General features: G+C 43.0%; 1 protein-coding gene across 6 annotated transcripts in view; it reads left to right on the plus strand.

The window, feature by feature from the left end:
• The first annotated feature begins 3422 nt into the window (after nt 1-3422).
• Nucleotides 3423-15407, plus strand: part of LOC133535769 (nipped-B-like protein B) — a 58605-nt gene continuing 46620 nt past the window's right edge. For 3 of the 6 annotated variants that reach the window (XM_061875684.1, XM_061875689.1, XM_061875690.1), the window contains exons 1-3: nt 3423-3579; nt 7919-8069; nt 14056-14221. In XM_061875684.1, the coding sequence (XP_061731668.1) occupies nt 8006-8069; nt 14056-14221 (230 nt within the window). In that variant the 5' untranslated portion in view covers nt 3423-3579; nt 7919-8005. Of the gene's footprint in view, nt 3580-3812; nt 4074-7691; nt 7841-7918; nt 8070-13440; nt 13594-14055; nt 14222-15407 lie in introns of those variants that run through there. The other 3 variants (XM_061875685.1, XM_061875688.1, XM_061875686.1) reach the window with 3 other exon arrangements.

Below are 15407 nucleotides of genomic sequence, written 5' to 3' on the forward strand. Positions count from 1 at the left end.
AATGTTAGATCCACTATGGACTGGACTCTCACTATTATGTTAGATCCACTATGGACTGGACTCTCACTATTATGTTAGATCCACTATGGACTGGACTCTCACTATTATGTTGGATCCACTATGGACTGGACTCTCACTATTATGTTAGATCCACTATGGACTGGACTCTCACTATTATGTTAGATCCACTATGGACTGGACTCTCACACTATTATGTTAGATCCACTATGGACTGGACTCTTTCATAGTCAAGGGACTTGACTTTGACACCCCTGCTCTATGGTTATCATCACCAGTTCCTTTTTTTTTTTTATTATTATTTTTTTTTTACTTGTTATAGTAGTTGGACATACAGGTGTTTACAGGTGAGTTATGGATTGTTTTTTTTAGTTTTTTATTACTCTGTATTGATCTTTTTGGTCAAATTCTGAATGTTGGGTTGCCAATCAGTAAAGTTCCCATTGTTTAGATCCGCAGTGGTAGAAAATGGATGGATGGATTTATTTATAGTCAATACAAAGTCAAGGGCCTTAACATTGACACCCCTGCTCTATGGTTATCATCACCAGTTCTTTTATGGATTGAACTTTCACAGTATCATGTTAGACCTGCTTGAAATCCATTGCTTTCGGTCCCCTAAGGCAGGGGTCGGGAACCTTTTTGGCTGAGAGAGCCAAGAAGCCAAATATTTTTAAAAAGTATTTCCGTAAGAGCCATATAATATTTTTTTCAACACTGAACACAACTCAACGCGTGCATTTTAAAGTAAGACCAACATTCCTAGAGTATAATAGGTCTCTTATTCTTTGTAATAACATTGTTATTCTGAAGCTAACTGTGGAGGGGGCGTGGCCTGTGGGCCTGCAGCGAAGCGGGGTGTTGCCAGGGCTGACCTCGAAATCAGCGACAGGTGCGTAGATGGCCCAGCTGGGCCTTGTTTTCTAATCACTTGTCACTCTGTTTATAAGCGGCCCTAACATTGACACCCCTGCTCTATGGTCATCATCACCAGTTCCTTTATGGGTTGAACTTTCACAGTATCATGTTAGACCCGCTCGACATCCATTGCTTTCGGTCCCCTAGGGCAGGGGTCGGGAACCTTTTTGGCTGAGAGAGCCATGAAGGCCAAATATTTTAAAAACGTATTTCCTTGAGAGCCATATTATATTTAGATAATACTTTTATATGGGGAACATATTCACCATTAATTAGTTGCTTATTAACATGAAAACTCTTAACATATTGGCTCTTAATTAGTCATTTTGAAGTACTTATTAATGCCTTTTTCTGCATGGCCTTATTTTACAAGCAGCAAGCCATTAACTAAGAGTCTTCCCTTATAACTTCAGAATTATTGCCTATTAGTAATCCTAACTCTTATATGGTCCCCTAGTGTCCAAATAACTCTTAATTAAGTCTTTGTTACTTAGAATATGTTCCCCACACTAAAGTGTTATCAATATGTTTTAACACTGAATACAACTAAATGTGCGCATTTTTAAGTTAGACTAACATTTTTAGAGTATAATAAGTCTCTTATTCTTTTTAATAACATTGTTATTCTGAAGCTAACAAATAATAAATGAAATATTTCTTACCATTAATGCGACTTCTTGGATTGATGGAATAAAATGCATGAGAATGTTTTTAATTTTGAACGTTATTTTTAACCCTGTGATTACCAGCGGAATCATTCATTACTTATTGTGTAAAGCAATGTCAGCTAAGATTTATCTGAGAGCCAGATGCAGTCATCAAAAGAGCCACATCTGGCTCTAGAGCAGGGGTGCCCACACTTTTTCTGCAGGCGAGCTACTTTTCAATTGACCAACTCAAGGGGATCTACCTCATTTATATATATCATTTATATTTATTTATTTATGAAAGAGACATTTGTGTAAACAAGTAAAATGTGTTTAATGATAATACAAGCATGTATAACACATATAGATGTCTTTCTTTCATGAAGACAAGAATATAAGTTGGTGTATTACCTGATTCTGATGACTTGCATTGATTGGAATCAGACAGTAATGATGATAACTCCCCCATTTTCAAATGGAGGAGAAAAAAAGTTGTCCTTTCTGTACAATACCACATGAAAGTGGTTGGTTTTTGGCATCTAATTCATCCAGCTTCCATACACTTTACAAGAAAAACATTGGCGGCAAATTCCGTAGCTTGCTTGATTGACATTCACGGCACCCGAGGGTCTTGTGAGATGACGCTGGCTGCTGCCAGTTCATTATTATGAAAAAATGACAGAGAGGAAGGCGAGAAACACTTTTTATTTCAACAGACTTTCGCGCCGTCCCTTCCGTCAAAACTCTAAAGGCCGACTGCACATTTCCTATCTTCACAATAAAAGCCCTGCTTCACGCTGCCTGCGCTAACAAAATAAGAGTCTCGGAAAGCTGGCGTGCACAAGTGATGTGCACGCCAGCTTTCTGAGGGATCGCTTGTGCACGCCAGTTTTCCGAGACTCTGTATTTATTTAGCGCAGACAGCATGAAGCAGGGCTTTTATTGTGAAGATAGGAAATGTGCAGTCGGCCTTTAGAGTTTTGACGGAAGGCACGGCGCGAGAGTCTGTTGAAATAAAAAAGTGTTTCTCGCCTTCCTCTCGGTCATATTTTCATAATAATGATCTTGCAGCAGCCAGCGTCATCTCACAAGACCCTCCGGTACCGTGAATGTCATTTAAGTGACGTCTTGGTGAAGATTGATGATCACTCATTTTTAGGTCTATTTTTTTTAAAAGCCTGGCTCGAGATCGACTGACACACCCCCCGTGGTCGACTGGTAGCTCGCGACCGACGTAATGGGCGCCCCTGCTCTAGAGCCATAGGTTCCCTACCCCTGCCCTAGGGGGAGGGTTGCCCACATATGCGGTCCTCTCCAAGGTTTCTCATAGTCATCATTGTCACCGACAGTTTTCCTTGCCCTTTTGTGGGCTCTACCGAGGATGTCGCTGTGGTTTGTGTTGTGATTTGTGCAGCCCTTTGAGACACTAGTGATTTAGGGCTATATAAATAATCATTGATTGATTGATAGAAAATGGATGGATGGATTTATTTCATAGTCAATACAAAGTCAATGGCCTTGACGTTGACACCTCTGCTCTATGGTTATCATCACCAGTTCCTTTTTTTTTTTTTTTTTTTTTAACTTGTTATGGTAGTTGGACATACAGGTGTTTACAGGCGAATTATGGATAGTTGTTGGGTTTTTTTTAAACTCTGTATTGATCTTTTTGGTCAAATTCTGAATGTTGGGTTGCCAATCAGTAAAGTTCCCATTGTTTAGATCCGAGGTTAGCCCAGGGGTACCCAGACAAAAGGCCCGCAGTGTGTGTGTGTGTGTGTGTGTGTGTGTGTGTGTGTGTGTGTGTGTGTCCGGCGGGGGTTGGCTATTGCTCCCCTGTTGGAGGAGCTGTTCGGATGGCGGGACGGAGAGGGAGCTAGAGTCTCCTCTCCACCTTCAACCAGCTGCCATCCTACCGCTCCTCCCCCCCTCCTCCTCCTCCTCCACCTCCTCCTCGTCCACCACCGGAGCCACTTCTTTCTCATCACATCCCGAGGTAAATACGGCACATTTCTCCCGACGTTAAAAGAAACGCATCCATCGAGGCCGCCTCATTGTGTGCACCGGGCGGGCCTTGTGTGGTCGCCTAAGAGGGTTAATTAGGCTCCGAACGGTGATTTAGTGACGGCTCTTGTGCTTTTGTACAACCCCCCCCTCTCTCTCTCTCCTTCAAACGTTGCCTCCATAGCGGTTATTATTGTATTTTTAAATATTTATTATTATTATTAGGTCTCGGCGAGACTTGGTCCGGAGGCGACGTTGAGGCGCACGGATCCGATCCCCGACACAGCACACGGCTAGCGGCGGCTAGCTGGTTCCGATCCAGCGGCTAGACAACTTCCAGTTAGCCCGCTAGCCTAGCCACATCTCCGGTAATGCTAGCCGGCTAACCCCGGGACTACTTCACTCCTCCCGGACGCTCTTCCGCGACTCGCGGCGTCAAGCGGGTCGTAATAACCTAACCATTACACCGTGACAGCTGGCGTTAAGGTGAGAAAATGTGGCTATTTTCACAGCGAACGCCGTGACGGCTGTGGCAACAAAAGACGAGGGGGGGGGAAACGAGACTGGCTTTTTTTGGTGAATTGACATCCCTTTTCTGGTCTTGTTTTGTTGTTAGCCTTCCAGCTAATAGGAGCATGCTAACAAAAAGCTAGCTAGGGGTTGTGACTTGTTGTTTTTTTGTGTGTGGATATACATAAGCTGCGCTCGTTGCGACAAGGAGAGGTGGTGTGTTTGTAGCCAGGTAAAGGGAGAAGAACGGAATGGTCGTGGCACCTTCTGGGTCAGACATGAAACTTGCCAAGCAGGCTGGCTAAGAAGGCCTAGGACAGTGTTTTTCAACCACTGTGCCGCGGCACACTGTGCCGTGAGATATTGTCTGGTGTGCCGTGGGAAATTATGCAACTTCACCTAATTTAAATGGTAAATTGGTAAATGGTTGTACTTGTATTGCGCTTTGACAGTATTTCCACATTCACCCATTCACACACACGTTCACACACTGATGGCGGGAGCTGCCATGCAAGGCGCTAACCAGGATCCCATCAGGAGCAAGGGTTAAGTGTCTTGCTCAAGGACACAACGGACGTGACTGGGATGGTAGAAGGTGGGGATTGAACCATGAACCCTCTGATTGCTGGCACAGCCACTCTACCAACTTCGCCACGCCAAAAATCCATCTATCCATCCATTTACTACCGCTTATTCCCTTTGGAGTCGCGGGGGGCGCTGGTGTCTTATCTCAGCTACAATCGGCGGAAGGCGGTGTACACCCTGGACAAGTCGCCACCTCATCGAAGGGCCAACACAGATAGACAGACAGACAACATTCACACTCACATTCAGCAACTTCACCTATCCATCCATCCCATCCATTTTCTACCGCTTAGTCCCTTTGGGGGGCGCTGGTGTCTCTCAGCTACAATCGGCGGAAGGCGGTGTACACCCTGGACAAGTCGCCACCTCATCGAAGGGCCAACACAGATAGACAGACAGACAACATTCACACTCACATTCAGCAACTTCACCTATCCATCCATCCCATCCATTTTCTACCGCTTAGTCCCTTTGGGGGGCGCTGGTGTCTCTCAGCTACAATCGGCGGAAGGCGGTGTACACCCTGGACAAGTCGCCACCTCATCGAAGGGCCAACACAGATAGACAGACAGACAACATTCACACTCACATTCAGCAACTTCATCTAATTTATGCCAAAAATATTTTTTTAAATCCATCCATTTCCTACCGCTTAGTCCCTTTGGGGGGCGCTAGTGTCTATCTCAGCTACAGTCGGCGGAAGGCGGTGTACACCCTGGGCAAGTCGCCACTTCATCGCAGGGCCAACACAGATAGACAGACAACATTCACACTCACATTCAGCAACTTCACTTAATTTATGCCAAAAATATTTTTTGCAAATCCATCCATTTCCTACCGCTTATTCCCTTTGGGGTAGCGGGGGGCGCTGGTGTCTCTCAGCTACAATCGGCGGAAGGTGGCGTACACCCTGGACAAGTCGCCACTTCATCGCAGGGCCAACACAGATAGACAGACAACATTCACACTCACATTCAGCAACTTCACCTAATTTATGCCAAAAGTATTTTTTGCAAATCCATCCATCCATTTTCTACCGCTTATTCCCTTTGGGGTGGCGGGGGGTGCTGGTGTCTATCTCAGCTACAATCGGCGGAAGGCGGGGTGCACTCTGGACAAGTCGCCACCTTATACAGGGCCAACACAGATTGACAACATTCACACTCACATTCAGCAACTTCACTTAATTTATGCCAAAAATATTTTTTGCAAATCCATCCATTTCCTACCGCTTATTCCCTTTGGGGTAGCGGGGGGCGCTGGTGTCTCTCAGCTACAATCGGCGGAAGGCGCCGTACACCCGGGAAAAGTCTCCACCTCATCGCAGGGCCAACACAGATAGACAGACAACATTCACACTCACATTCAGCAACTTCACCTAATTTATGACAAAAATCCATCGATCCATCCATTTTCTATTGCTTATTCCCTTTGGGGTCGCGGGGGGGCGCTGGTGTCTTATCTCAGCTACAATCGGCGGAAGGCGGCGTACAACCTGGACAAGTTGCCACCTCATCGCAGGGCCAACACAGATAGACAACATTCACACTCACATTCAGCAACTTCACCTAATTTATGCCAAAAATCCATCCGTCCATCCATTTTCTACTGCTTATTCCATTTGAGGTCGCGGGGGGTGCTGGTGTCTATCTCAGCTACAATCGGGCGGAAGGCGGGGTACACCCTGGACAAGTTGCCACCTCATCGCAGGGCCAACACAGATAGACAGACAACATTCACACTCATATTCAGCAACTTCACCTAATTTATGCCAAAAATCCATCCATCCATCCATTTTCTACTGCTTATTCCATTTGAGGTCGCGGGGGGCGCTGGTGTCTCTCAGCTACAATCGGCGGAAGGCGGTGTACACCCTGGACAAGTCTCTATCTCATCGCAGGGCCAACACAGATAGACAGACAACATTCCCACTCACATTCATCAACTTCACCTAATTTATGCCAAAAATATTTTTTGCAAATCCATCCATCCATTTTCTACCGCTTATTCCCTTTGGGGTGGCGGGGGGTGCTGGTGTCTATCTCAGCTACAATCGGCGGAAGGCGGGGTGCACTCTGGACAAGTCGCCACCTTATACAGGGCCAACACAGATTGACAACATTCACACTCACATTCAGCAACTTCACCTAATTTATGACAAAAATCCATCGATCCATCCATTTCCTACTGTTTATTCCCTTTGGGGTCGCGGGGGGCGCTGGTGTCTTATCTCAGCTACAATCGGCGGAAGGCGGCGTACACCCTGGACAAGTCGCCACCTCATCGCAGGGCCAACACAGATAGACAGACAACATTCAAATTCACATTCAGCAACTTCACCTAATTTATGCCAAAAATATTTTTTGCAAATCCATCCATCCATCCATTTTCTATCGCTTATTCCCTTTGGGGTTGCGGGGGGCGCTGGTGTCTATCTCAGCTACAATCGGCGGAAGGCGGCGTACACCCTGGACAAGTCGCCACCTCATCGCAGGGCCAGCACAGATAGACAGACAACATTCACACTCACATTCATCATCCATCCATCTATCCATTTCCTACCGCTTATTCCCTTTTTCACACTCACATTCACACACTAGGGCCAATTTAGTGTTGCCAATCAACCTATCCCCAGGTGCATGTCTTTGGAAGTGGGAGGAAGCCGGAGTACCGGAGAGAACCCACGCATTCACGGGGAGAACATGCAAACTCCACACAGAAAGATCCCGAGCCTGGGGTTGAACCCAGGACTGCAGGACCTTCGTATTGTGAGGCAGACGCACTAACCCCTCTCCCACCGTGAAGCCCTCACATTCATCAACTTCACCTAATTTATGCCAAAAATATTTTTTGCAAATCCATCCATTTTCTACCGCTTATTCCCTTTGGGGGGTGCTAGTGTCTATCTCAGCTACAATCGGCGGAAGGCGGGGTACACCCTGGACAAGTCGCCAGTTCATCGCAGGGCCAACACAGATAGACAGACAACATTCACACTCACATTCAGCAACTTCACCTAATTTATGCCAAAAATATTTTTGGCATAAATTTGGATTTTTTTTTATGACAAAAATGTGCTTTGCCTTGATAAAGGTTGAAAAACACTACGTCAGGAAACCAGCAATAGTATGACAATTGAAGAGGAGCACTATGGGAATGTATTGAAACACATTGATAATAACCCATGTATTGTCTTTTTATTAAAACAAAACAAAACAATTTGTTCCACTCCACAGCATTTTGGAGATGTGAGGATTGGGAGAAGACCTTGGTGATATCGAGCAGCCTGTGCATCCAGTTGACCCTCTGACCTCATCTTCAGCATGAATGGTGATATGCCTCATGTTCCCATCACGACTCTCGCTGGAATCGCTAGCCTCACCGACCGTAAGTGCAACAGCGTCTTGGTGATGTTGTAATTACAATACCAATAGGCGCAATTTGTAGTAAAACGAAGGGAAAAAATTTTACGAATAACACTCACGTAAAATGTCGACAAGTTACCGGACTTGAAGATAAAGTATACATTTTACTTTTGTGTGGGAAAACGTCAGAATATTCCTTGCTTTAGCTCCAATTTGGCAGCAACTCCACAATTAGCCTGTGTTGCCAGTGTTGCAAGCATTGTGGAGTTGCTGCCAAATTGGAGCTAAAGCAAGGAATATTTTCCCACACAAAAGTAAAATGTATACTTTATCTTCAAGTCCGGTAAGTTGTCGACACTTTACGTGAGTGTTATTCGTGAATTTTTGCCTTCGTTTTTACAGTTGTGATCAAAATTATTCAACCCCCACACAATTTTGGTGTTTTAGCAAGTTGGACATTTATTACGTATTTTCTTTATAGTCATATCAAATAAAGTGAAGTGAAGTGAATTATATTTATATAGCGCTTTTCTCAAGTGACTCAAAGCGCTTTACATAGTTACACCCAATATCTAAGTTACATTTAAACCAGTGTGGGGGTCACTGGGAGCAGGTGGGTAAAGTGTCTTGCCCAAGGACACAACGGCAGTAACTAGGATGGCACAAGCCGGAATCAAACCTGCAACCCTCAAGTTGCTGGCACGGCCACTCTACCAACCGAGCTATACCGCCCCAAATAAAGATGTGTAAAATAGACAAATGCAACTTGAATTATATTATATTTTGTAACATACCAAACAGTGTCATTTCTCTTAATGTCTCATTGAGAAAATTATTCAACCCCTTGAAGATCATAACTCTTAAGAACAGAATTTGAATAAGGTCTTTTCAATCAGGTGTTGAAAACACCTGTAGATGTGATTAGAACCATAACGAGCAACAATTAAACTGTTTGAAAAAGACTGTGATGCTCAGCTTCTTGTAGATGGTCAGTGGTGTATTTGCAACATGGTGAAGTCCAGGGAGTGGTCAAAGAAGTCAAGAGAGGAGGTAATTTCTCTTCATAATAAAGGATATGGATATAAGAAAATAGCAAAGACATTACACATTCCAAGAGTTGGGAGCATATTTCGCAAGTTTAAAGCTAAAGGCACAGTGGAAACACTACCTGGGTGTGGTAGAAAGAGGATGCTGTGTGCGTACAGTGGTGAAAAACCCCCGAGTAACAGCTGAGGAACTACAACAGGACATTGCAGAGAGGGGAACGCAGGTTTTGTCCCAGACAATAAGGCGCGCACTACGAGATGAAGGCTTCCATGCCAGAACTCCCAGGCCCACCCCACTTCTGACTACCAGGCACAAGAAAAATAGACTCCAGTATGCCAAAAATCATCTGGACAAACCCCAAAGGTTTTTGGAAACTATTCTATGGAGTGATGAGACAAAACTGGAACTCTTTTTAGGCCTATGAATCAACGTTCTGTCTGGAGGTGAAAAAATGAAGCTTACAAAGAGAAGAACACCTTGCCTACTGTTAAGCATGGTTGGGGGTCAATCATGCTCTGGGGCTGTTTCTCTGCCTCAGGTACCGGGAATCTCCAGCAAGTTCAAGGCATTATGAATTCTATTTCCTAGCAGGATATATTACCTGCAAGTGTCATGAAGTCAGTGACAAAGCTGAGGCCTGGGAGACGTTGGACCTTCCAACAGGACAACGATCCCAAGCATACCTCCAAGTCAACATCAGAGTGGTTGCAGAAGAAGGTCTGGAAGACTACGGAGTGGCCTTCACAGTCACCAGACCTAAATCCTATAGAAAAGCTGTGGTGGGACTTGAAGAAGGCAGTTGCAGCACGCAAGCCCAAGAATATGAATGAACTGGAGGCCTTTGCCCAAGAGGAATGGGCTAAAATACTTGTAGATGGTTGCAAGAAGCTTATGTATCACCTTTGAAGGATGTCATTACTGCCAAAGGGTGTTCTACTAAGTACTAAAGATGCATGTAACTAAGGGGTTGAATCATTTTGTCAATGAGATATTAAGAAAAATTTCCTTTTTTTGGTATTTTGTAAAATACAGTGTTACAATTTAAGTTGCATTTGTCTATTTGACGCATCTTTATTTGATATGACTATAAACAAAATATGGAATAAATGTCTAACTTGCTAAAACACCAAAATTGTGTGGGGGTTGAATCATTTTGATCACAACTGTATGGTACAAATTTGCAAAATGCGGTTGCGAATTTTGCAAATTGCGCCCATTGGTATTGTGCTTACAACAGCATTTCCAAATAATCCACAAAATGCATTGAAAAGTTGTCCAAATTGGTTAGCAGCGCACTTTCCGGGTTAGGGAGCGCACCGGTATTCAAACTGCACCCACCAAATGTTGTAATAAATACATATTTTTACATACATTAGCCGCACCGGACCATCCATCCATCAATTTTCTACCGCTTATTCCCTTTTGGGTCGCGGGGGGCGCTGGTTCCTATCTCAGCTACAAAAGGCAGGGTACACCCTGGACAACACTTTTTGTATATAATCACAGCAGTATGATGATTCTATGTGTCTACATTAAAACATTCTTGTTCATACTGCATTAATATATGCTCATTTTAAACTTTCATGCAGAGAAGGAAATCACAACTAAGTCAATTGACCAAAACTGTATTTATTAAACAGTTATTAGCAGGTGACTTTTCAAATGATGCTACATATTAGCAGTAATGCTACTTTTGGTAGCAACGCTTGTGCCCCACACTTGACAAATTAAAGTTGTCTGTTCGACATATTCATGCTTGAAACCGAACCACCGCCAGACGATGGACCCCCTGCTGTTTTTCTTGGGAATTAATTCTTCCTTCATTCGCACCTTCTTTCTCTCGTGTTACCACTCGCACGGCTCTGCTAGCATCACAGCTAACGTTACCCATGCTGCTACCTCTCTGCTCCGCGAGGGCGTATACGTATGTGAGGTATGACGTGACAGTATGTGACGTATGTAAGAAGGTGCGCTTGTTTTATGTCTCTGTAAGAAGGAGACACGAGAAGGAGTGGGAAGAGCATGTAGTGTAATGCCCGCAGCTAAACGCAACTGCGTGAGAACGTATACTCGAATATCACGATATAGTCATTTTCTGTATCGCACAGAGACAAACCCGCGATATATCGCGTATATCGATACATCGCCCAGCCCTACGGTGACGTTTTGGTGAATTTACAAAACAAAGATTGGGAGAAGACTGTGGTGATATCGAGCAGCCTGCGCATCCAGTCGACCCTCAGCATGTGATATGCCTCATGTTCCCATCACGACTCTCGCTTGAATCGCTAGCCTCACCGACTATAAGTGCAACAGCTTCTTGGTGTTTCCAAATAATCCACAAAATCCATTGAAAGAGTGTCCAAATTGGTTAGCACCACATTTTCCGGGTTAGGGAGCGCACCGGTATGTAAAACGCACCCACCAAATTTACTAAGAAATAAATATTTTTACATACATCAGCCGCACCTGACCCAAAGCCGCAAATATATACGGGTATGGAAGATTTTTTAAATGTTTGTTTACATATGTATTTGTTTCCAAACTGTGTTCGTCACACGGCAGTAAAACGGCTGATCAAACAAAACAGAAGTCACCGTCGTGGACCCACTAGCGGGCTCTCCATTCAGCTAAACAGACTCAATAACTCCACGGTGACGTTTTAGTGAATCTACGAAACTGAAACAATGCAAAAAGTTAATATTGCTAAAACGGACAATTGTAAACTTGTTAGCATATTCGCTAATGCTAAGAATACTCAATTACATTTTGATAGCACGTACAAATATGCATTAAAATATGCCTCATGTTCCCATCACGACTCTCGCTGTAATCGCGAGCCTCGTCGACCGTAAGTGTTACAGCATCTCGACGTCGTCTTGGTATTTCCAAATAATTCACAAAATGCATTCAAAAAGTGTCCAAATTGGTTAGCACCGTACTTTCCGGGTTAGGGAGCTCACCGGTATGTAAAACGCACCCACCAAATTTGATAACAAATAGATATTTTTACAAAAATTAGCCGCACCTGACCAAAAGTCGCAAATATTTACGGCTACGAAAAATGTTGTAAATGTTTATTTACATAACATAAATGTTTCCAAACTGCCTCTGTCACGCGGCAGTAAAACGGCTGATCAAACAAAACAGAAGTCACCATCGTGGACCCATTAACGGGCTCTCCAATCAGCTAAACAGACTCAATAACTCCAAGGTGACGTTTTAGTGAATCTACGAAACTGAAACAATGCAAAAAGTTAATATTGCTAAAACGGACAATTGTAAACGTGTTAGCATATTCGCTAATGCTAAGGATACTCACTTAATTACATTTTGATAGCACGTACAAATATGCATTGAAATATGCCTCATGTTCCCATCACGACTCTCGCTGTAATCGCGAGCCTCATCGACCGTAAGTGCAACAGCATCTCGGCGTCGTCTTGGTATTTCCAAATAATTCACAAAATGCATTGAAAAAGTGTCCAAATTGGTTAGCACCGTACTTTCCAGGTTAGGGAGCTCACCGGTATGTAAAACGCACCCACCAAATTTGATAACAAATGAATATTTTTACAAAAATTAGCCGCACCTGACCAAAAGTCGCAAATATATACGGCTACGAATGATTTTGTAAATGTTTATTTACATTATGTAAATGTTTCCAAACTGCCTCTGTCACGCGGCAGTAAAACGGCTGATCATACAAAACAGAAGTCACCATCGTGGACCCATTAGCGGGCTCTCCAATCAGCTAAACAGACTCAATAACTCCAAGGTGACGTTTTAGTGAATCTACGAACCTGAAACAATGCAAAAAGTTAATATTGCTAAAACGGACAATTGTAAACGTGTTAGTATATTCGCTAATGCTAAGGATACTCAATTACATTTTGATAGCACGTACAAATATGCATTAAAATATGCCTCATGTTCCCATCACGACTCTCGTTGTAATCGCGAGCCTCATCGAACGTAAGTGCAACAGCATCTCGGCGTCGTCTAGGTATTTCCAAATAATTCACAAAATGCATTCAAAAAGTGTCCAAATTGGTTAGCACCGTACTTTCCGGGTTAGGGAGCTCACCGGTATGTAAAACGCACCCACCAAATTTGATAACAAATGAATATTTTTACAAAAATTAGCCGCATCTGACCAAAAGTCGCAAATATATACGGCTACAAAAAATGTTGTAAATGTTTATTTACATAACGTAAATGTTTCCAAACTGCCTCTGTCACGCGGCAGTAAAACGGCTGATCAAACAAAGCAGAAGTCACCGTCGTGGACCCATTAGCGGGCTCTCCAATCAGCTAAACACTCAATAACTCCAAGTTGACATTTTGGATAATTTACGAAAAAAGGATTGGGAGAAGACCATGGTGATATCGAGCAGCCTGTGCATCCAGTCGACCCTTTGACCTCATCTTCAGCATGAATAGTGATATGCCTCATGTTCCCATCATGACTCTCGCCGGAATCGCTAGCCTCACCGACCGTAAGTGCAACAGTATCCCGGTGTCCTCTTGGTATTTCCAAATAACCACACAATTCATTGAAAAAGTGTCAAAATTGCTTAGCACCGTACTTTCCGGGTTAGGGAGCGCCCACTTCTACGGTGTCTCCTTCCAGCTGCTTCTCTGTCAAACACACCATCAGCAGCTTCTCCATGTTTTCATAAATGTCTGCCTCTTAGATATATTCACATCTTTGACTGATGTTGGACTCATTCTGCTTCAGTATGGTGCAGACTAGCAGCTATAAGCTAAAGTTATGGGTGGATCTTATCACTGTGGCATTCGCCATGCCAACTAATGGCGGGGATGCTTGTAACAAAATTTTTAGTTTGCAACCTAAAGCATAACAATTAGCCAAGAGATAGCTCTCATTTCAAAATACTCCAAAGTTGAGGTACCAGTACATTCCCTTTTCAGTGCTATTTTATTTCCATTTGTTGCAGTGTTGAACCAACTCCCGCTGCCCTCCCCTTTACCTGCCACCACCGCCAAGAGCCTTCTGTACAATGGAAGGATCTCCGAAGAGGTCAGCAGCTTGCTGGTATGCCGGGACGACAGTCTGGTGACTCAGCTGGCGCGCGGCCTCAACCAGGTGTCCACGGAACACATGTGAGTTTTTTATCCCACTACGCGTTTTTGTAGTATTTTCAACACTGTATTGGAAGTGTGTTGCCTTGATGCTGGAATTTAGACCTTTTCTAAGGGCTTTTAGTAAGCCGTTTTGTCTCTGTAGCTTTAATGCTAATGAGCTGTGTTTGTACAAGCCTGTCTCAGACAGTGTCTCCTCTCTAAGAAGCGCTGTTGTGCGCTTTATCCATACATACAATGTAACTGAGCTTGTCCAGTGTGATGGATGCCATATATCACATACAACAACGTAACAATAAGGACACAAATGTTAGCAATACAAGCATAGTAGGGATGGGCAATGATCAGAGGTGGGTAGAGTAGCCAGAAATTGTATTCAAGTAAGAGTACTGTTACTTTAGAGATTTATTACTCAAGTAAAAGTAGGGAGTAGTCACCCAAATATTTACTTGAGTAAAAGTAAAAAGTATGTTGTGAAAAAACTACGCAAGTACTGAGTAACTGATGAGTAACCTGTTTCTTTAATGATTACGGCAACAAATAATGCACAAAAACATCAAAATTGCAATGAGCAAATTCATAGCCAGGAATATCTCTTAAGCAACTAAAACAATAATATATATTAAATAATAATACATGAAAATTAAAAAAATTAAGGCAAATGGAGCCACAATAACTTAACAGCACCATAGGCTCAGTAGGCATTCATCAATTGATTGATTGATTGAAACATGTATTAGTAGATTGCACAGCACAGTACATATTCCGTACAATTGACCACTAAATGGTAACACCCCAAAAAGTTTTTCAACGTTAATCAATTACTTAATAAATGACCAAGTCGAGGTGATCTACCTCATATATATATATATATATATATATATATATATATATATATATATATACATACATACATTTATATATACAGTATATAATTTATAGTTATTTATTTTGCCGTTGTTGACATGTTAAAGGTGTTTTAATGAATATACATGCATGTTTAACATATAGATTCCTATCTTTCATGAAGACAAGAATATAAGTTGGTGTATTACCTGATTCTGATGACTTGCATTGATTGGAATCAGACAGTGCTGATAATGTCCACATTTTCCAATGGAGGAGAAAAAAAGTTCCTCCTTTCTGTCTAATACCACATGAAAGTCGTTGGTTTTTGGCATCTTTTTTGTCAAGCATCCATATTCGT

The sequence above is a fragment of the Nerophis ophidion genome, linkage group LG17 (assembly GCF_033978795.1).
Source record: "Nerophis ophidion isolate RoL-2023_Sa linkage group LG17, RoL_Noph_v1.0, whole genome shotgun sequence".
NCBI lineage: Eukaryota > Metazoa > Chordata > Actinopteri > Syngnathiformes > Syngnathidae > Nerophis > Nerophis ophidion.